Raw genomic sequence first — 21,390 nt, 5'->3', positions numbered from 1 at the left:
CCCCTCCCCAAAAGCTCTTTATCCTGTCCCCTGCCAAGCAGCCATTTTGCAGCCCCATCAATCACTGCTACCTGGGCAGCTGCCCCACAAGCAGGTAAGAGGTTTGTAATAGATGTGATGATGTCAGCATGATGTTAACTGCTTTCTCCGATTTCCTGGCCACAAACCCAGCAGTTTTAAGGAAAGTAAAGACGTAATTTTTTTGCCTTCAGTAAGGTAACAGAAAACATACAGATATTTGCATTTCCAGCCTGAGAACACAATCCCATGACAACATATGCCAGCCCAGGATTTTTACAGTTCCAGGCCTTGCTTTGCATTCTGGATCCCATTCTTGCACTGACAAGGCTGGACAATGATCTGGACAAATATGAAAATATTATTTTCTGGATGTAATTTTCAGTGAGAAAAGCTCTCTTGACTCTCCTCCTGTGTAGTCATATAAAATGCAAACCCTAATTCTGCAAACGCTCTGTTGCTTGATTTTATGCTTCTATTTTACAACCTAAGTATCATAAGGAAGGTTAGAATGAGGATTAAAAATTAAAATTTCATGTATCAGCAGTGCACTACCATTACATTACTTTTAATAGCAGGCCATATGTCAAATCTTGCAATTAGTACATATATTACATTTTGCCGAGGTGAGTAGCTACAGAGAGGATACATTCAACACCAGAGCAAGGTGAAATACAGCATGCAGGAGCCTCAATTCTGAGGGCAAAGAGTTCACCAGAAAGGTCTGTGTCAGGCTGCCCAATCAGGAGGACTCTGTGGATGAAGCTCTCTATAAACAGACAGGAACAGCCTCACACTCGCAGGCCCTTGTTTTCATGGAGGACTTCAACCACCCTGATATCTGTTGGAGGGATGGTATGGCCCAGCACAAGCAATCCAGGAGGTTCCTCGATTGTGTGGAAGACAACTTCCTTCTGCAGGAAGGTGAGGTGCCGTGCTTGACCTTGTGCTCACCAACAGGGAAGGGCTCGTTGGAAATGTGACGCTCCAGGGCAGCCTTGGATGCAGCCATCATGAGATGGTCGAGTTTGAGATCCTCAGGACAGTGAGAACAGCGTGCAGCAAGCTCACTGCTCTGGACTTCAAAAGAGCAGACTTTGGCCTCTTCAGGAACCTGCTGCGCATGGTTCCGTGGGATACAGCCCTAGAGGGAAGGGGGGCCCAAGACTGTTGGTTGATATTCAAGGATCACCTGCTGCAAGCTCAGGAATGTTGCATCCCAACTAGAAGGAAGTGCAGCAGGAGGGCCAGGAGACCTCCACAGATGGATAAGGAGCTGCTGAGGAAACTTGGAGGGCAAAAAAGCAGCTTATAAAAGGTGGAAGCAAGGACAGGAGGCTTGGGAAGAATACAGGGATGTTGTCTGGGAAGCTAGGGACCAGGTCAGGAAAACTAAGGCCCAGTTAGAATTAAATCTGGCAAGGGATGTGAAAGATAACAGGAAGTGATTCTATAGGTATGTAGCAAACAAAAGACAGACTAGGGACAACATGGCCCTTCTCTGGACGCTATCGGGAGAACTGGCTACCCTGGGTTTGGAGAAGGCTGAGACTTCTTTGCCTCAGTCTTCACCAGCAAGGTCTCTGACCACACCACCCAAGTCTTGGAAGGCAGATGCGGGGACTGTGAGAATGAAGATCTTGGGCCCACTGTAGGAGAGGATCTGGTTCGAGGTTAATTTAGGAATCTGAATGTGCACAAGTCCATGGGCCCCGATGAAACCCATCCGTGGGTCCTGAAGGAGCTGGCAAATGAAGTTGCTAGGCCACTGTCCATCATATTTGAAAAATCATGGCAGTCAGGTGAAGTTCCTGATGACTGGAAAAAGGGGAAGATTCCCCATTTTCAAGAAGGGGAAAATGGATGACCCAGGGAATTACAGACCAGTCAGTCTCACCTCTGTGCCTGGCAAAATCTTGGAGCAGATTCTCAAGGAAAGCATGCTAAAAACAACCAGGTGCTTGTGGCAGCCAGCATGGCTTCACTAAAGGGAAATCCTGCTTGACCAATTTGGTGGCCTTCTATGATAGGGCTACAGAACTGATGGACAGGGGTAGAGCAGCTGATGTCATCTACCTGGACTTGTGCAAAGCGTTTGACACTGTCCCACATGACATCCTTGTCTCTAAATTGGAGAGACATCAATTTGATGGATGGACCACTTGGTGGATAAAGAACTGGCTGGATGGCTGCACACAAAGAGTTGTGGTCAATGGCTCAATGTCCAGCTGGAGACCAGTAACAGGTGGTTACTCCTCCTTCAGGGGTTGGTGTTGAGACAAATCTCATTCAACATCAGTCTCCAATTCCACTTTATTGTTCATGCAAATGAACAAATCACTGTGATGGTTTTGTTTCTTGTTTATAATTACCATAACCTCTTCATGGAAGTACTGCCTTGCCAAGCACATCTGGGAATATTTTATCACCTACACATGACAATAGCTCAAATAGAATGTCATGGTTTAAGCAGCTAATCAGATTTCATCATTATGTTTAATACGAAACATAATTTTTCTCCAACTAGAATTACATTTATCATGCTTTAGCTGCATAAAGTGGTTTCACATTAGCCTCACATTTACATATGTGTTAAAGCCTTAGAGAAAGTGATATTTAGGTTTTGGGTTTTTTTTAAAGATATTTCACCCACAAGTGATATAAACTGAGGGTAATTTCCAGTGAAAGTAGCTTCTCCCTAGTCAGCCCTTTTTATCAACAAATCAATGTCAAAATAAAACATTTGTACTATAAAGCGCCATGTCAGATGCATACACACGAGGCAAACCTTTAGGACACAAATTGTGAGCCTGGATTCCTGAACAATGTAAAAAGAAATGGAAACTCTGAGCTGCAAGCTGCCATTTACTCCCCACATGTAAACATATCTGTTCTGGTGCAGCTGTCTGCTGGTAAACTCAGGAAAAGAAGAGTTCAAAGTCACAGAAGCACATGAACTGTGAACCTGGAGCTGGAGGCATGCTAGCTGTAAAGTACTGATATGTTCATGTTTAAGTGAAAAATACCAAGGTGCACAACTGCCAAAATAAACTAGGATGATCAGTGATTTCTCTAACAGGATATCATATTTTTGTTAGTATAACTAAGGATGAATAAACCAGATGTTTGTTCATGCTGACTCTGGCAAATGTTTAATGTGAACTTCCATTATTATGACTGATTTTGGAATGTAACAGATACTTTTTTTCTCTTCTATTCCCCCCCCCCCAACAGAGGGAGTTTTCCTGTTCATTTTTCTTCCAGTGCATTCACAGATGGCACTCAATACAGGCACTCACTGCTACCACTGCTGGCCACAAAGTACAGCATCTTTCTGCTGAACATTTTTCATGGCATGAGGAAAACAATTTGCAGAGGCTAACAAAGTATTATGTTGTTATTGTTAGGCCTAGGAAAAAAGGTAATAGGAAAAATATTCGCCACTTAGTTAAGCAGAACAAAATCTCATTGGAGGTAACAGGCATTTTTCACTCTTTGCTAAAGAAAGATGCCAGGGCAGTATGTGTTCTGCAGAGGTACGGGCACTGCAGTTTTCTGAGTTTTGACCACCAATACACACTTTTGCCTGAACCAGAAGATACAGCAGTCCTGGATTCTTAAGCCAAAGGGATCACATTTTTAACAACTATTAATGGGATTTCTTCTGAAAGAGGTCATAAGCAAAATAAACTTTACTCTCAGAAAGCAGATTACATGAAGTTATGTTCAATAGTAAAAATACTATTCACTTCAGACTCTCTGTGTGGAATTCTCTCCAAACATAGACAGAAAAGCCCACCTGCATGAGCATACCCAGAGAGGCACACTGTAAATGTCCAGTTTCTGGTTCTACTGGCGTACCTCCCAAGCTGCAGTACTCAAGTTCTAGCACTTGAGACCCCTCCTAATATAAATTTCTTTGGAGGGAAAAAAGTCTTGTTGAAATTTTCAACTTCTCCACATAAACAAAATGTCAACTGAAACAAAGATTTGCATTCAAGTACCCTGCCATCACACCCCATGACAGTAGCAGTTCCACTCATGCTGCCTTCCTTCAAAGGAGACCTGCTGCCGGTGGTTGACAGTCTCAGGACATCACTGCCTGCCTCCCGGCAGCCAGGGCTGCATGGCAAGCTCAGCTCCCAGGAATATACTTCATTTAAATGATGATTCCCCTTAACAAACTATTTCAACCTTTTGCTCAGAAACATTTATTTTTCCATAAGAGATGAACTTTACCATTTAAATGCAGAGCAGCTTTAAGTAAGAAACTAAAGGTTATAGCAAAACCTCTCACAGTTACTCACTTTAGATGCCAACCGCTGTTAACTCTCCAAAAGATTCCCGTACCTTAAACAAATGAATATGCACAATGACTCATACAGATTATTCCCAGACTACAGACAAGAAATGAAAAAAGAAAGTTCACTTTATTTGCTAGAAGGTGAAGATAGCCCTTCAATCTCAATTCTCTAACAATTAAGGATACAATTCCTCTTTGTGGTTTTAAATGCCTGCTTATATATATAGGCTGCACATGTTGGATTTGAAATTCAAGGGGGGAAATCAAACTGAAAAATCCAGGAGCTGACAGGAGCAAGACAGAAAGCATGCCCTGCACATCTCCACAGCTCTGCTTGCCTCCCCCTCTTGAAAATATGCAGAAGTGCAACTGCAGTGATTCCTTCCTGCAAAGCACCAATTTAGGGCATGGTTTTACACTGTGGCTTGATCAAATGAGCACCCTGCCTTGCTGAAAGGGGAATTCCTGTTCCCTCTTAAGTCTTCCAACATTTACCCCCTGCTCTCTCCTTTCCTCTATGCTGCCCAGACTTCCCACAGGTTTTGGCACTCATCTAATTGGAAGGCAAACTACTGGAATATGCTAACCAGAAAACAAACTGAAAAACACATATCAACTACAACAGAAAAATTTCCACTGAGTTAGATTTGAATCAACTCAAGTGAGACCAGACAAGGGTCTCAACATGGTCAAAAAAGCAGCAAAAGTAAAAAAGCAAAAGCAGAGGAAGGAAGGGAGATACTGATTTAAATGGTAGAAAACTCTTAATTCATCCCTAGCCACTTTGTCAAACCATACTCAGATATTTCAGATGTAAAACTTGACATGTTCCCACAACTCACTAATAATGAGCTTGTTATTTATATTTATTACTAGAGATTAAAAACCTGAAGACATCTTACAAACAATTCATTCTAATATAAATAAAATGAGCTGTATATGGCTTCATGGGCTACATGTTCCTCTGAATTCCTCTGCTAAGTCTGCTGGGTTTTAGTCACTTTCTCTTAACTCCTGTGTCCTATACTTACCTAAAGTCTCATAATTCTTAGGGTGTTGGCCCCTGACAGGAATTGTAATGCATAATGGAATACACAAAACAAATATACACAGTTTCCCCTTTTCTAACCTCCTTTTATTACTATATTAATTAGAAAAGTTCAAACAGAAGAATTGTGAATTTTAGGTTGCATCCTTTTACCATTCATAGCACGTTTCCTTTGAGGTAACAGAATATCATTTGCTCATAAGACAAATGACCATGTTTTTAAAGTGGAGCACAATTAATGACACAGGAATAAGGCAATTACGTCATCTCAAGTATCTCTGCTTAAGAGATCATCATGGCCTTTGGAAAAGAATTATTAGCCTTCTGGTAATTACAAAATGAAATCCTCACCACTTTTTTATTTGGAGCTGCATGGAAGGAATAAGTAACAGCAGCACAGATGGATCTTCATTTAATGCCATTCTTGTATAATTCCCCAACTGCAAAGAGTATATTAACTTATGGTACCCCCAGTATTGCCCTAAGTGTTTAAAATAAATTTCATCACATCTAAACCATGTCCATCTGCCTATCTCACTACCAGACTTTCATTTACTTTGACTTTTAAAAGATCCAGTTCTCTGAGGCTTCCACCACAAACTGAAGCTGAGACTGACAGCTCTATTGAGCTTTCAGGTTTTGGATCCTCCTACTCCCCTTGGAAGAGCTATAGAAAATGCACCTTGAACATGCTGTGAAGAAGTCATACTCCAAGCATCTGGAAAACACTGACTTCAAGAAGCAGACAGAGAGCCTGAAGATTTATTCCCTGGAAAAGATCTACCCATTTCACCAAATGGCCATGAAGTAACACCTGTGTTAGCACCAATATTGCCTTGAATCATGAAAAAGAAAAGACGGGATGCAAAGCACTTATTCTTGAGACAGAACACCACTTCAGCATACACTCTGGAAGATGACATAAGTTCTAAAGAGCAGCAGAAATACAATCAGGCAACAAGTGAGGATACGTGTTGCAAATGACAAGTATGTAATTATTTTGCAGCCATACAGGGTACCCTCAGAGCCTACCACAACTCAGAGACAAAATCCATTTAACCAGCCACCACCACTAGCTGCTGGTTTGTGGGTGCTCATGCACTCCTGCATGACTTCACATAGGGATGGCCATGAGAGGTGGCAAGGCCAGGAAGTCACCTTGCCAGTCATACATGCTCCCCCTTGCTCTCATCACAAAACAAGAGTGCCTGCACACATGGATGGCAGGAGAGTGGTGCTGGCTGAGTCTGTGGTGGATGTCACACAACAAAGAGCCATCGCTGAATCAGGATGATCAATGCTCCTGTCACTTGGTGCAATCACCCGAGGCATACCAGGCATGGAGTCATCAATCACCGAAGTGTAAGCCTATCCCATAATGCATGCAACTATTCGCCTTGGGCTGCTGCCTTGTTAAAACTCCCCCAGCCGCTTCACCAAGGCACACATTTTGAGAAGTATCCACATTCTGCCCTTCTAAAAACCTGAGGAGTGCTTGCTTATTATGATAATAATTCCACCCATGACTTAGGAACTGTCTTTTCAGTATATGCATGTAGTGAATCCTACTCCTTTGTGACTGCCCTGAGAGGGGACACAACACCATTCTTGACAAAACTACTAAGCCATGTTTTAGAAATTCATGGCAAAGAGCATCTCCCGTTATGTATCCCCAAGAAGAAGAGTATTCCATGGCACTAGCAGTTTGTCTTGATAAAAAAAAAAGCCCAGGGAAACATCTGATGCGAAGGCAAGTTACTATACAAGACTATCCCAAGAGCTTATCTTGGGGAGCTGAGCACTGGCAGAAATTCTACAGAGTGTAATGCATGTACCAAACACATACAGAATTTAAAATATCAATACACAGAAAGACTTTCCATGGAGAAAGCAAGCACCAGATACTGTTAGTAATATTTTAGGAAATGGGAAAAAATGCCTAGCAGCATACATGCGGCATAAGCCACAGAAGAGCAGATGAGGGTAAAAAAAATAAGCATGTAAAGCCCACTGTGCTGCACAGACTTTGTGAAATAGCCACATGCATGGAGAAAAGCAGCAAAGCAACTCTGGAAACCATGAAAGCTTTTGAGATGCAAGCCCTCCAATATGTTTTGAGGTAGGCATTAACTTGATTGTAATCATCTATGTACTTAAAATAAATTGTACAAACCCAGTATCTGAACCTCAACTCAAAGTGTAAGATTAATGGCTTCTGCCAAACTTATGAATATGTATCTACGGTTTTCTTTATAATTTTTGGATGAGGATAAAGGACTCAGATGGTTAAAACTGCTGTGGAAAATAACAATGTCTGTTGAACCATACGTGTGTGTATACATGTAATCTATCTTAGAGTAAGAATCACAAACTGAGGAGACTGAAGGTACTAAGGTCACACACCAGCAAATTCCACATGGAGAAGGAGTTTCCTACATGGATTTCTCAATTAAGAACATAACTGAAACTGAAATCAAACTATTATTCTGCTAGAGTACAAGACAAATCCATTCAACTGCTCATGGCTAAACCAATTCTATAATGCCTACTGTGAATTTATCCACTTAACCACAATTCAGGTAATTAAGGCAATAGAACTGCCATTGCAAACTACCCATTACCAGTTCTAAAATATCTGTACATTATTAGTGGATCTCCCTTTACTACAGATTTTAAATTATTATTCTTTTTTTAGTCTTCTTCATAATTGGCCATCATCTTGTCATCTCAGCTACTCTGTTGCCTTTAGCCCTCCCGCTCATTTTTGTGCTTTCTCACCCCTCATGCAGCAAAGGACCCCAAACGATATATTGAATTAATAATGGGTTGTAGAAAAAGCTGAACCTGCAATTCTTGATTTATGAAGCTGTTACTCAGCCTCCTGGGAGCTCTGTTTGAGATGCAGTAGATGGAGGCGGCAGATAGATGCAGCGTCCTCATGCATGTAAAACATCTGCTGTCCCTGAAGCTTCATTCCCACTCTGAGCTTTTAGTTAGGGCTAAGCTGAAGATACATTACAAGCATGTGCCTTATTACTGCAGGAAGCAAAGTTGAAGAGTTTGAGATTGTCAGCTTCAATAAAGCTGTCAGCATAGCAAATGAAGAATAAAGAGACCCACCATGTAAAAGACAGATAGGCCACCCAAAATTTAAAAATAGTTGTAACCCACATTTTCTTACTGTATTTGAATCTAATCTGCTTTCTCAAGCAAATCAAATTAATTACACAGCGGTTTTATATAACTACAAAAATAAAATTACAAGGTCAGAGCAGCAAACTGACCCTGATATACCATTTAGGATATTAATCTTTTAATGTATTATTTTATAGAATCAAAGACCCTTCAAATATTGTCAACATCTGACCTTCAAAAGCACTCTGGCTTTCTGCCAAAGCAACACTCTTCCTATTAACAAATCATAGTGGCCATACATAACCTAGGATTATTTGCAATGTAATTAACATGTTTAGAAATGGAGAAATGGTTCTGAAACAAATTTATATCCCTAGTTATGGATTCTTGACATTTTTCTTTAAGGCTAATCGCACCAGGTTAAAAGATCAGATACGTAAGCAAACCTAATTTCTGTTTTCAAAGGGAAATACCTATTTTTCTGTTAAAACTATTTAGAAACTTCCAGCATGTAACAACACATCTGGTTTGTTGTTTGAAAACTCAAAAACTCCAACAATTTGAAGTCAGTGTACTTTCAGAGAAATCACATTTATTTTTCTTTATCATAGAGTACTTCATAAAGTTTATGAAGCAAAACAAAACACCTTCAAATAAAAATCTTAGGAACTGTCTTTATGTGCATTTTTCTTCCAAGAACATCTAAAGACATACCCTTAAACCTTTTCTGCAAACCATGACATTATTTCAATTGGGCTGGTGGGGAGGGTAGCACAGGCCAAGAAGTAAGTATTTTGGAGTCCTGATCCCAAAGAAAACAGCCTAGCTTTGAACAATTCTCCCTGAAATGCCTATTAACTGAGCTCAGTGTGCATGATGTTTATGGAATACCAGTGGAAAACAGCAAACCAGCTCTGCTAAATACAAACTTGTACTAGACTATATTAAAATTCTGCCAACTATAACCACCATAATAAAAAATGGAAATACATGCATTTATATTCTCATTACATTTCACATTTGTGCTGACTTCTCTGAGCACTGAAGATTTAAGACAACAGTTCACAAAGTAAACAAACATTGCACCATCCATACTTGCATATCATTAACAATTTTAATTATAAAAGCTTTCAGAAAACAAAGCACTCCTGTCTGCAGATTCAGAACACTGGCTCAGAAAATAAAAAGCAAAACCAGTTTCTCCAACATGACAGAAATGTCTGAACAAACTGAATACTTATGCAAGTACTCCATAAAAAGAACATTAGAATTCAATATCAAAAAGCAAGGAAAACAAAAAAATCTAATAAAGAGCTTTCATTTTCAAATGATATTAAAAATAAACCATCCACTAAAATTAAAATTCAGCCTTTGAAATGGAACTTGAACTCTTTATGCATACTCTGCCCTGCTGACCCTTGCTAAAGGGTGTAAGACAATATGAAATACAAATGGGGAGAGGATGATGGATTTTCTGCCAAATAACCCTAAGCAAAAGTAACACTGTTAGCTAGGGAGCCTGCTTTTATTTCCTTTGCCAAGTGATGAATTAAGTGAACTTCCTAGCATGTATGATGTTCTATTGTTTGCATTTTTTTAACCTCTAGTTCTTTTCTTTTCACAAATAAAAGCAATGCAACCAGTAGGTAACAAAAGAACAAAAGGAACTGTTTAGTTGCTTCTTATGAGTTGAGAGTTTTAAAACTAGGTAAGATTGCTAACTTGGGGAGGAAAGGGAACATAAACTGGACAGAAGTTGCAATGTCATCAGTTTCTACTCAGTAGAATGGTATTTTATTTATCAGGAACTGGGCAGTACCTCTACTTTCTGAATGACTGACAGATGCTTCCTATCTATTTTTACCTCTGGATAACTGTCCTGAGACTCCGAATAATGGATAGCCTTTAACAGTTGTACACTCCATACTTTTAATTTATGAATGTCATTGACAGAGGAACGAGTTGTGTTAAGCTCTAACATGTTGCAGAAGAGGTCAGCATACAGGGCATTAAAATACCATGTCAGCTTGTCAGTGAATTCCTGATGCATGTTTAAGTACCAGCAGCTGCCATGGCTTTACAAAAGACCCGTTGCCATAAAGTTCCTATTATTGTAGTGTTCACAACTCCCCATTTGCTATGGTGAGACAGTTCTTGCCTCCAAGAAAGTTTATAAACTGAATAGGCAAATTGGGAAGAATTGGATTACGTATGCAGGCATGGGGGCTGAAATTGCTTAAGGCCATGAAGCTAGTCAAGGATGAAGGTTGCCTCAGCCACGGAAAAGACCAGGAACTGTCAATCAGAGAATGTGTGCTGCTGGTGACAAGCTCTGGACTCAGCAGCATTGTCTTCTCACCTTTTACCAGGCAAGAAAGAAGAGAAAGAACAGGTCTCCTCAAGCCACCATCTCTTTCAGGAGCCAGCTAGCAGGAACATTCATGTTGCCCTTCCTGCCTCCCCAGCACCATCGTGGCAACCCCCCACCCCCCATACATTCCCAACCCAAACACTATCTCACTGCATCTCTCTTCTACTCTGAAAATCCATATGAGGAGAAGAAAGCATGGATTTCTCCAATAAGCTATGTATGTCCAGTTCTTTGCTTGCTTCTGACCCAGCCATCTCAGTTACAGTGTGCTTTTTCGTTCAGCACATGACAAACACACACATGTGCCACTTCGTAGCTCTTAGTCTGTGAAAAAAACCATTTAATTCCTTTGCCAGTGAGGCTCAGAGCAGCATCCATCCACCAGCACTGTTCCAAAAAAGCCCCCTGAAAACAACCATGCAAACCTATGCTCTTTCTTCATTATTTTCTATCATATCATCATTAGGTTTTAAATTGCTTTCCTCACACTAAAAATCACTTCACCTATGAAATCAAACTCCTCTAAATACACTAATTAAAATGCCTGGTCTTTCACATGACATTTGGCATGAGAACAGTAACTCCTGGTCACTAGAAAGAAACACAATCATATACATAGCTTTGTTATTATGCAGGGTGGACTTTCTGAGCAGAAGACACTTAACTATTAATTCGTGAATAAGCTCTAAAAGAAAGGAAAAGACTGATGGAGTTACTACAATAGAGAATGAGCGTCAGAGCCTGCAAAAGAAATTAAAACAAAGTGGTCTTCAACAGCACAAATTAAAAAGTAGAAGTTAATAAAATGAGATCCTTATAAGATATTAAAGATGGAACTAAAAAACCAAAGTGCACAAAAGCTGAACGCACTACTCTTAACAAAGACTGAACCAGGAATTTAAAAATCCTGGAAGGAAAAAAAAACAACAAAACCAAACATAAATCTTTCATCAGCATTTTAAACAAGTTCCTTTTCTCTTGGTGCCTTGTACCTGAAAGTTTTAAAACCTGTATTTAAGTAATGTAAATGGAATGGGGGGAAATCTTAGCGACCACAGGCTTAATGGTTTCTAAACAGACTTTTAAGAGAAGAGTAACTAAAAAAAAAAAAAAAAAGAGAGAGGTAAGAAATACAACCTCTGTCTACAAAAGGCAGGCTATGTCAGATACAAACTTTCTCTGGTAATGAAAATGTGACAACATCTCATCAATATAGCCTTCAGGAAAAAACCTGCTTCGGCAATATGTACAAATGTGTTAGCAAGGCTAGAAGAAAATCATGATTACATGACTAAGAGAGAGGAGAATAGGCAGCCATGATAGGAGAACTGTGGGGCAGGAGAGAGATCCAGCCTGACCACTCTCATTTACTATTTGCTAAACAACCTCAGCAGAAAGCCTGAGGAAAACTGATGGAGTTCACTAGTGATGCCAAAAGTTTGAAAGCATCACCAGTGTGGAGAGGAACTAGGAACTAGGATATCACACAGGAAAAAGCGGAACTTCATACTTGCAAACCTCAGAGAAGAGTTTGGGAGTCTAGCAGTATTAAAGCAGTCACAGAATGAGTGATGTATGGAAAATGAGGGGGAAAAAAGGTGATCGATTTAAGGTTAAAGGCAAGAGTAATCTTGCAGAGCTCTGCGCATGCACCTATGCTGAAGAAAGTGAACATGGTAACAGATGTAGAAACTAATAAAGCAGATAAGGCTCTGTTACAGGAATGGCAAGCCTAGCACGAAGTATAAAAGATCCGAAAAGCTGTGCTTGTTTAGTTAGACAGACAGTATAAAAATTATCGACTAAGAAAGAGAAGAGTAAGCTGGAACACAGTATTACAGGACAAGAGCAAACTAGTCCAAATTGGCCATGGAAACCCAGCTAGCCCACCAGAAGCAGCAGCAAGAGTTAAAAATCCTAGCAAGTTTCAAACTGGAGCTCAGTCAATTTATGAAGGAGATCATCTGATGTGCTTGTCAGATAAAGCAGAGAGCTTGGCTAAATGGCTTATGATTTATCATCAGATGTTCTTTTATGCCTGTAAATTGCCCCTCATCATTCTGGATATCAACAACAGATTTGGGAATGTACATTTACAAATACATTTTGTAGCAAGGAAATGCCAAGTCAATTTATAACACTTGCATTTTTCTTTAAAGGGAAGAAGGCAAAATCTCAATTCAACATAGTCCATAATTTGGGAGCTTTTATTTTCAAAATAGCATCAACTCTCCTTATTGGGCAAAACAATGCTTTTTAATGTACTATTAGTTAGACATAATTCAGTAGTTCACCAGCAATATCAACTTCCAGTTTTGAGTTTAACTTTGCATAATTTACAAGCTCTTGAATTAATTCAATTTTGAAATAGTGACATATGATACCAAGATCAATGCCAGAATGCTTCCCAACACACAAGAACATCCAGGACACCTCTATTCTACCTAATCTTCCTTCTGAAAAGCTTTATTTTGCAACGTATGCTAAAGATCAGAACTGTCAGAAGAAAAAGCTACATGATACCTGCAGCGAAAATATGGAGTCACTCAGAACTTTCTCAAGGACACTGAATATACTCAGATGTAGGAAAAGTTTTGAGTCTCATTTGGCATAATAATTCATAAATTATTTAAAGACTGTTTTAAGCATTTCTGCAATACAAAGTAATTTAAATCATTGTTACCTGACTTTCAATGACAGTAATCTGTAAGCAAAGGAAGCATGATTTGCACCCAGATTATTTGTGACAGGGCAATAAGTTCAACTTTCAGGAACTTTGACTTCCTGTCAGTGAAGGAAAATGTGTTGCACTACATTCCTTGTCTCTGAAGAGTTTCCAGCTTACTGGTAAGAAAATTTGCTAAGATTTTAAAAGCAAAGTGGAACAGGAGATTTTTTTTTGTTTCCATTTTACAACATGTGAAAGAAATGGAACTACTTTTACTTCAGCAAATATAAAGAAAGTAATAAAAAGGGCACCTGAGGTATGAATGGCATCACCATTAACAAGGGAATGGCAAAGATTTGCAGATCTTCTAGCAGTAATGGTACCTTATTTTCAATGTGTGGTATGCTGCATCTTGCACTATTAGATCATGATTTTAAAGCCTTGCAACAATACTAGCACAGTATCACCTTCCTTCCCCCCACCCTACTGCCACAGTTGCGCTAAGTACAGTGGCTTGAACAGCTGCACCATGAATGGGATCACAGAAAATATTGTTAAAGCCTTGAACAACCCTTATCTAGTCTGTAGCACACGTTTCAGAGTAGGCCAGGAACACCTACGTAGATAATGCTGTCAACCACCTTGTACCATGAAACCTTAACCTTGCTTTAACTCCCTAAGCAAGAAAAAAAACACAAAAAATATCGGAACATAATCGCATTGCATTTTGTTTCTTGTGTGAATACAGAGTGAAGAAGTCAGAGATGAAATAACACAAGCTAGAAAGACAATGGACAGAATCTCAAGAACTAAAGCTCTCTGGAGGGGTTACCACATGGAACCCCTGTCTGGCGGTACTGAGCAACAAAAAAAAATAAAATTAAATCCTCAAAGTCAACATTTGAGTGTAGCAACGTTGTATGTACTACTGGTGCCAAAAGAATTTTAGCCAAAGTATTTGGGCTATATTTCCTTTTTAGAAAAAAGACTACTACTAAGAAAATAATGTCTTATGACAGAAAAAATTAAATCTGCTGCAGATTATTCACTTAGTGCATTAAACACATACAACTTTTATAAGGTGGTTTATAACCCTGTTATACAATATCTGCTCTGAGAGTATGTCAAATGGACACCTTTCAAAATACAACTTTGTGGGTACTAAACAGAGCAGCTAACACTATTAGTTTATTCTAACAAGAGCACCAGCACAATAAAAACAGTCAATTACTTAGCTTATAAAAATTTACTGATCTATTTAAGTTTATACCATTAAAAATGTGCAACAAATTCTTTCCAATTACACCAAGTCCACCAACTAAAGAAAGTAAATCTTTCTTAAGAAAGGCACCAACAGCTTGCAATAGGCCTCCTCTTGTCACCTGATACAATAACAGGAAATAAAAAGTCACACTCGACCTTGCCTAGCACACCCTGCTCTCAGCCTTGAACGGCACACAACTTATTAGGAATAGAAAAGAAAGCAATAGCCAAACTTATAGTCCAAGCCTGAAAAACAAACTTCAAAATTACTTTGGATTAGGATTCCAAAAACATATTCACGCTTTTCTTGTCTTCAGTTTACCACAATCCCTCTCCTCAGCTGAAACACCTTCAAGGGATTAAGGTGATAGATGGGGGAATCTGCTAAATTGTTTATTGCAATAATTTCTGACACACTGACAAATATGACTCAGGAAAACTTATTCCTCTTCCTTTTTCACCTTTTAAGCCTTCAAAACACCTCTTAGGCAGCCTGTATTCACTGAATACAAACCTGATAGTTTACCCTTTCTATTCACCTTAACAGGGTATTAAAGAAACAATCTGATGCAGGAAAAGAACTTGGAGTATTACAAGGCAAGTATTTTGCTGCATTAAGCCGAGGAGTAGGAATGAACGCTGTCAGAGAAACAAATACAACAATTCTTTGTTCACTTAGGGTAATCACTCTAACCTGGACATCCAGAAACCTGGTTAATGTACTTGTTTGCAAAAACTGTCATGGCGCTTCTGAAACAATGAACATCTTCCTCAAAATAATGGTGGGAAGCTATGGAGGAAAGAAAGATGAGGTACAGGGGCAATTTCAAAAGAAGACTTTCAGCAAATCAAAATGCACTCCCCTGAACCATGAAATCAGAATGCAAACACAAGGAGAAACGTGTTCAAAATAAAAGGTTTACAGAAGCAGCAACTTTATCTTCAGTGCTGCCAGTAAAAACTTCAGTTGTAATTTATACTAGGTGTGGCCTTCAGTATTAACCAGATTCTGCGGATACGCTACAAGAAGACAGCAATGAAGAACAAAATGGGAATGAAGCAGGTTAACACCACAAAACAAAACAAAACAACAAAAAACCCAGAAAGCAGAAATTGCCTAAATACAGAATAAGGTATGTTTCCCCACTCAGTCCTAGCATAGAACTCAGCTTAAATGTCAAGCTCATTTCCCTGCCACTGCTGAGATGTCAGCTGTCCTTGCTGCTTAAATATTACCGTGAACCAAAAGCAAGTGGTATAGAATTGAATAAGCAAGACATTTTAGGCAACCGTTATACAAAAGGAAAATTAAATGTCAGAAAAAGACTTAAAGCTGCTGCCAGAGGAGCTAAAGACGTGTGAGACCACAAAGCTCTGATAATAACTGTGAAGATCAGTATGTTCAGCATGACACACATGCCCCAGTGTATTACTTCCCAGACCATTGGCACAGCTGCCTGACACGGCCCAGCTGCTGTGCAGCACCCAAACCACGCACAGGGGCTGCCTGAGCTTCAAGGGGCCATGCTCGGTCACAGCAAGGATGGGGGGAATTTGCAGGGAAGCCAACAAGAAGCAGTAAAAGGCTGAGAAGATGAAGTGCAAGCCAGCCTATGCCTGCTGAGACAGACTGAGACCTCAAAATTAGAGCAAAAAGACTGAGTTGTGAGTACGTAGCAACATAGCTCAGGGAAAATGGAATTAACAAGCTGAGCCAAAAGGCTTAGGCTATCTCCACCTTAATGAGGGCCTGTGATTCACTTGGATACCTGAAACTGAAGCAGGGAATGCCTTCAATTAGGGAGAGTTCACAACAGGACTCAATGGTTAAACTTTGTTTAGAATTTTTTCTCAAACCAGACTGTCTACATGGTTGTAACTGACACTACTCAATAGGCGCAGCACACTGCAGTTCCAGCTGCAGAGCAGGCACAGAAACAGACAATGCAGGCCAGAGAGAGGAAGACAGCTTTACAAATGAAATGAAGAAGAAGAGGATCTTTTTTTTTTTTACCTTGGCCATGGCACACAGTCACACAAACAATGGGATCTACACAACAGATTGGTTTTTCACTACTCACCCTCCTTTGCACTAGCTGGGGTGTTTTTGTGACTCTGGGCTGAACTGCTTCTGTGTTAAGTCAGCAGAAAACTAAGCCAACAAAAAGGGCAATAGGTTTCTGCCGGGATGTCATGCAAAAACAGTTGAGCACAGGCTGAGAAAGGAGACAGGCTTAGCTGCTCTGTCAATGCAGGCTCAGATAAACTAGTGCATCCACAGTAGCTTTACTGGCACTTTAAAGCTCCAAATATTATAGCCAAATGAGGCTATCATATTATAAATATTTATTTCAGCAAACCCACCATCTTCTGTGGCATTATCTCACCTTCTCCCTGTCACACATATAACTGTTTGCCCAGGCACTGTCTGTGAGGGGAAGGAAAGGGATTTTTTTGTTGTTGTGGTTGTTTTCAGTCAAGACCAACTCTCCAGTTCATCATGTGGCTCTACCAACAGGTGTGCTGGACTGGAAACAGCAGCTGGAGGAAAGAGGTTGCTTAAACAGGGACAAAAACCAAAAGATGCCTATATTTGTAAAATTTGTACAAATTCAGGCCATGCTATTCTCCTTAGTACTGTCTACACACTTAGCAGGAGGTTCTGCTCTAGAACAACTATGGCTTAAGTAAAAAATTAAAGAATAAATATATAAAATACATAAAACAATATAAATATATATATGTATTATGTATATCATCATCCCATCTCACAGTGAATGAGCTAGCATTAAGATACATTAAGATATTTATTCTACTATACAGGAAATCAATTTAAATGCTGGCTCTCTCACAGATTTCTTATGTTCCTGCTTTGTATTTAGCTACACAAGGCCGAGAGCCTATCTCACGAATTGGGCTCCCTAAAAGCCTTTTGTCAGTTCTGCCCATTACCTTACACTATTACCAGCACCTCCTGGACTCTTCATGATCTTATGCAACAAACCTATATGGCAAAACATGAACTCCAATCTCTTGCACAAGAACCTAATGAACGTCAGATGCAATGGGGGGAACGGATGAACTGCACAAGAACATTGGCAAATGAGAAATGTGAAGCAGTGAAAATGTTTACTTTGAGCAAGAGTAATTAAACTTGCTCAGCTAGTTACAGAACTGCAGTAGAGTTGCCTTGCACTCCTACTGTTTGAATTAAATACAGGATCAGCTTTCCTTCCTGTGTTTCAATGGCTGTATGGGGTTTAGGCACACAACACATGGAGCAAAATGCAGTGAAGTTTCTTCCTAACTGCTTTGCTGGGTAGCTTCACAAGGCACTGGGCTGTCTCCCTGTATGGGCATCTTGTCAATGCAGACTGGTACACACTTTGTAGCTGTCATTTTAGACTTCAGTTATGTAGGGTAGCATAGGGCAGTATTTAGTAATACCAAATGCTACATGTAGTCTCTGCCCACGTGCTCTGACTGGTTACCAAAACCAACGTACCTTAAACCATAAAGCTTATGGTAATTACAAGCATTAGAACAAAAATTTACAGTTGTGACTACCTAAAAAGTTTATTTAAGTAGGCCACTCTAGGAACTGTGGCTTTTAATAATCTAACAATGACCTAAAAATCATACTGAAGTTCTTTGCTCATGAGAGCAAAGGCAGGCTCATTTTGAAGCCAGTTTCATCGGGATTTGTGGTCTGTAGAATAGAATTTGAAAACGAGCCTTTAGCTGGCAACACACAAAGGTTTTCTTCTATTGCAGCTACACTGCTTTATCTCCCAACAGAGAAACTGGGGCCAAAGACAAACAAAGCAAAAAAGAGTGTTAAAGACAAACAGGTGGATAAGACAAAAAAGCATGAAATGTAAGGATATGTTCTCAGTGCCTGAGGGAAGCACTGAATGGAAGGGAATCCAAACCCAAGGTGATACTTTTCAGTATCCAAAACCTGGATCAAGACCCAAGACTGCTGCCAAAATACTTCCATTCAGACAATACAAAACAGACTTCCCACTTGAAAAGATTGCTTACTGGAAAAACAAAGTCAATTCATTCAGCCTATGAAAAATGTTAGCTACTCTAAATGCTTTTGCTCTTCGTTCCACAAAGCCTTATAACAACAAGCATGGCATAATGAAACGCCAATTCTAGTTTCATTGAGTAAATGTATTCAGAATGCAAAATGTTCTTACTTTGAATGGATGTTTGATCATTTGAGGGAAATGAACAAACCCCTTAGCTGTACAACAGTAATATTGAAGAAAACAACCATTTTCCTTGACATGACCATCATGCATTTTAAAAAGGAAACACAAACACGTAACACATGCGCAGGCTACCTTGAAAACCCAACGTTTCACCACCTTAACTGCAATTCTGTATTTTCTTACACAGGTCATCACTTCCCTGGCTGCTACTGCCTAAAGCAAGAGCAGAATACTGAATCCAGTGTTTCCCAAGAATTCTCTTGCTATCAAAATATTATATGTTAATACGCAACAATCTTTGCAAACTATATTGAATCAGAAGGGCAGAAGTTAGGCAAAACTGACTCTAGGAATTAATGGTGTTAATGTCCTAACAAAGATCTAAAAATCATTGTGCGCAATTTGCTGCTCCATTTAAAAAATTAAATGACACCCCCCCCCAAAAAAAAAAAACAACAAACCAAAGGATGGAGAACATTTCTTCTAGGCACAGAATGCTCAGGGAGATCAGAAACTTACTTCTATAAAGATGAGTATGTAAAAATAAGAAAAAAGAAAAATCAACAAATACTCTTTAAAAAGAAGCTCTCAAGATAATGGAATACAGGTAAATAGATTCTCTACTTGTTCAACCTTTATTTTTTATACAGAGAACACCAAAGGAACATATTTCTTCAGTTATTCCACCCCCCCCCCGCCACCCCCCCCCCCCCAAGTCAGTATGATCTACAACAGGATTCAATCCTTTATTTTTATTAGTATTAATTTTTGGTATTTTTAAAGATTTCTGTAAGAAGATATTCCTCTACCTTCTTGTACACTAGTCAACTACTCTATATAAGAAACCTTTTCATTTTCTACCTGCAAGTATTTAAGTTGTTTCATAACATAACATAAAGCATACACATTCTGTAATGATGCAAAACACTTCTTCCATCCTTTCCACAATTACCAGTGACTTGCAACAAAAACAATACTTCCAGGTAGTTTGTTTTTCTATGTTATTTACAGCAATATATTGGTAAAACATAAGCATATACATATGTTTTTCTCTCCTAGTTTAAGGACGATAGCATAAGAAACCTCATGTTTCATGTTACTGCACCTCTTCAAGAGCATTGCTCCACAGGAACTCAAAGTTCAACTTTAGGATTAATGTAAGCCAACCTGGGTGTTCAGGAGACAGATGAGGATGGCTGCAGCAGTGCAAAGGCTGCTACCACAAAGCAGCAATGCCTCTTTCATTTTATTAATTCTAAAATTTAAACATGCACAATAATTCTTATAGAAAGTAGTTCACTATTCAGCCACAAGTTTATTTTGCCTGTAACTATAACAGTAAGTTCTAAATGTCTAGTGTTGCTTGTGCAGGACAAAGTCGCAATATGAAAAGAGCCCGCCCACTCACATGATTTCATGGGAACAGGAGGGCCTCACGGTGAGGTTTTACAATGCAGCTGAACCAACCTAATGGCGCACTGCCACCAGAACAAGGCAGTCTTACTCTTTCTTCTACCACCTTCCCTCTGCTGTTCTGCTGCGCTGGCTCAGGAACATCTGACCCATGATTTGGCTGAGCTTGCTGAATTGGCAGAAAAATAATTCAGCAGGAAAAGGGAACGGGTTTTCGGTTTACGAAGACAGGTCAGATGAATACTAATACAAAGAATTACAGAACACCTCTTTCAATGCAGTCCAGACATTCAGCTGGTTCAGTCATCTTGTGGAATCTCAAACATGGTAACAGGAACACTTGAGACAAAGGGCAGGGTAACAGAAGAAGTGTTTTGGTTTTTTGTACATTCACTTTAAGATTATTACCAATACTAGCATAAAACAAAGGAGCATTCTTCTCTTTCATTGCTATTTTATCTGTTCATTTACATCACTGTTTACCAACTCACCAACACACCATAATATTATAAACAAAATAATCACTCACCTACAAATCCTTTCTCTCCAACTAATTTAAGGGCAATTTTATCTGCCAGAACAGAAGAATTTCCATGTGCAATGTTAGCAAAAGGTCCAGCGTGAACAAATACTGGTGTTCCCTGAATGATAAAAAAATACATATTATTAATTTAATGAATATGTGTTGTGGTTTAACCCCAGCCACTCGCTCACTCTCCTCCAGTGGCATGGGGGAGAGAATCAGAAGAGTAGAAGTAAGAAAACTCATGGGTTGTACATAAAGACAGTTTGCTAGGTAAAGCAAAAGCTGCACACACACAAGCAAAGCAAAACAAGCAATTCATTCACCATTTCCCATTGTCAGGCAGCTGTTCAGCCATCCCCTGGACAGCAGGGCTCCATCATGTGTAATGGTTACTTCAGAAGACAAACACCATCACTCCAAACATC

The 21,390-nt window shown here is 39.5% G+C and overlaps 1 protein-coding gene across 7 annotated transcripts in view; it reads right to left on the bottom strand.

Moving 5' to 3' along the window:
• MTHFD1L (methylenetetrahydrofolate dehydrogenase (NADP+ dependent) 1 like) overlaps nucleotides 1-21,390 on the bottom strand; it is a 154,396-nt gene that overhangs the window by 72,110 nt on the left and 60,896 nt on the right. For all 7 annotated transcript variants that reach the window (XM_057405784.1, XM_057405714.1, XM_057405727.1 and 4 more), the window contains one exon: nucleotides 20,969-21,080. In XM_057405784.1, the coding sequence (XP_057261767.1) occupies nucleotides 20,969-21,080 (112 nt within the window). Of the gene's footprint in view, nucleotides 1-20,968; nucleotides 21,081-21,390 lie in introns of those variants that run through there.

This window comes from Pezoporus wallicus, unplaced genomic scaffold, assembly GCF_028554395.1.
Source record: "Pezoporus wallicus isolate ANWC-B61680 ecotype Strahan unplaced genomic scaffold, APGP_CSIRO_Pwel_v1 contig_3817, whole genome shotgun sequence".
Lineage (NCBI taxonomy): Eukaryota > Metazoa > Chordata > Aves > Psittaciformes > Psittacidae > Pezoporus > Pezoporus wallicus.
This window is presented reverse-complemented; position numbering and strand designations above follow the sequence as displayed.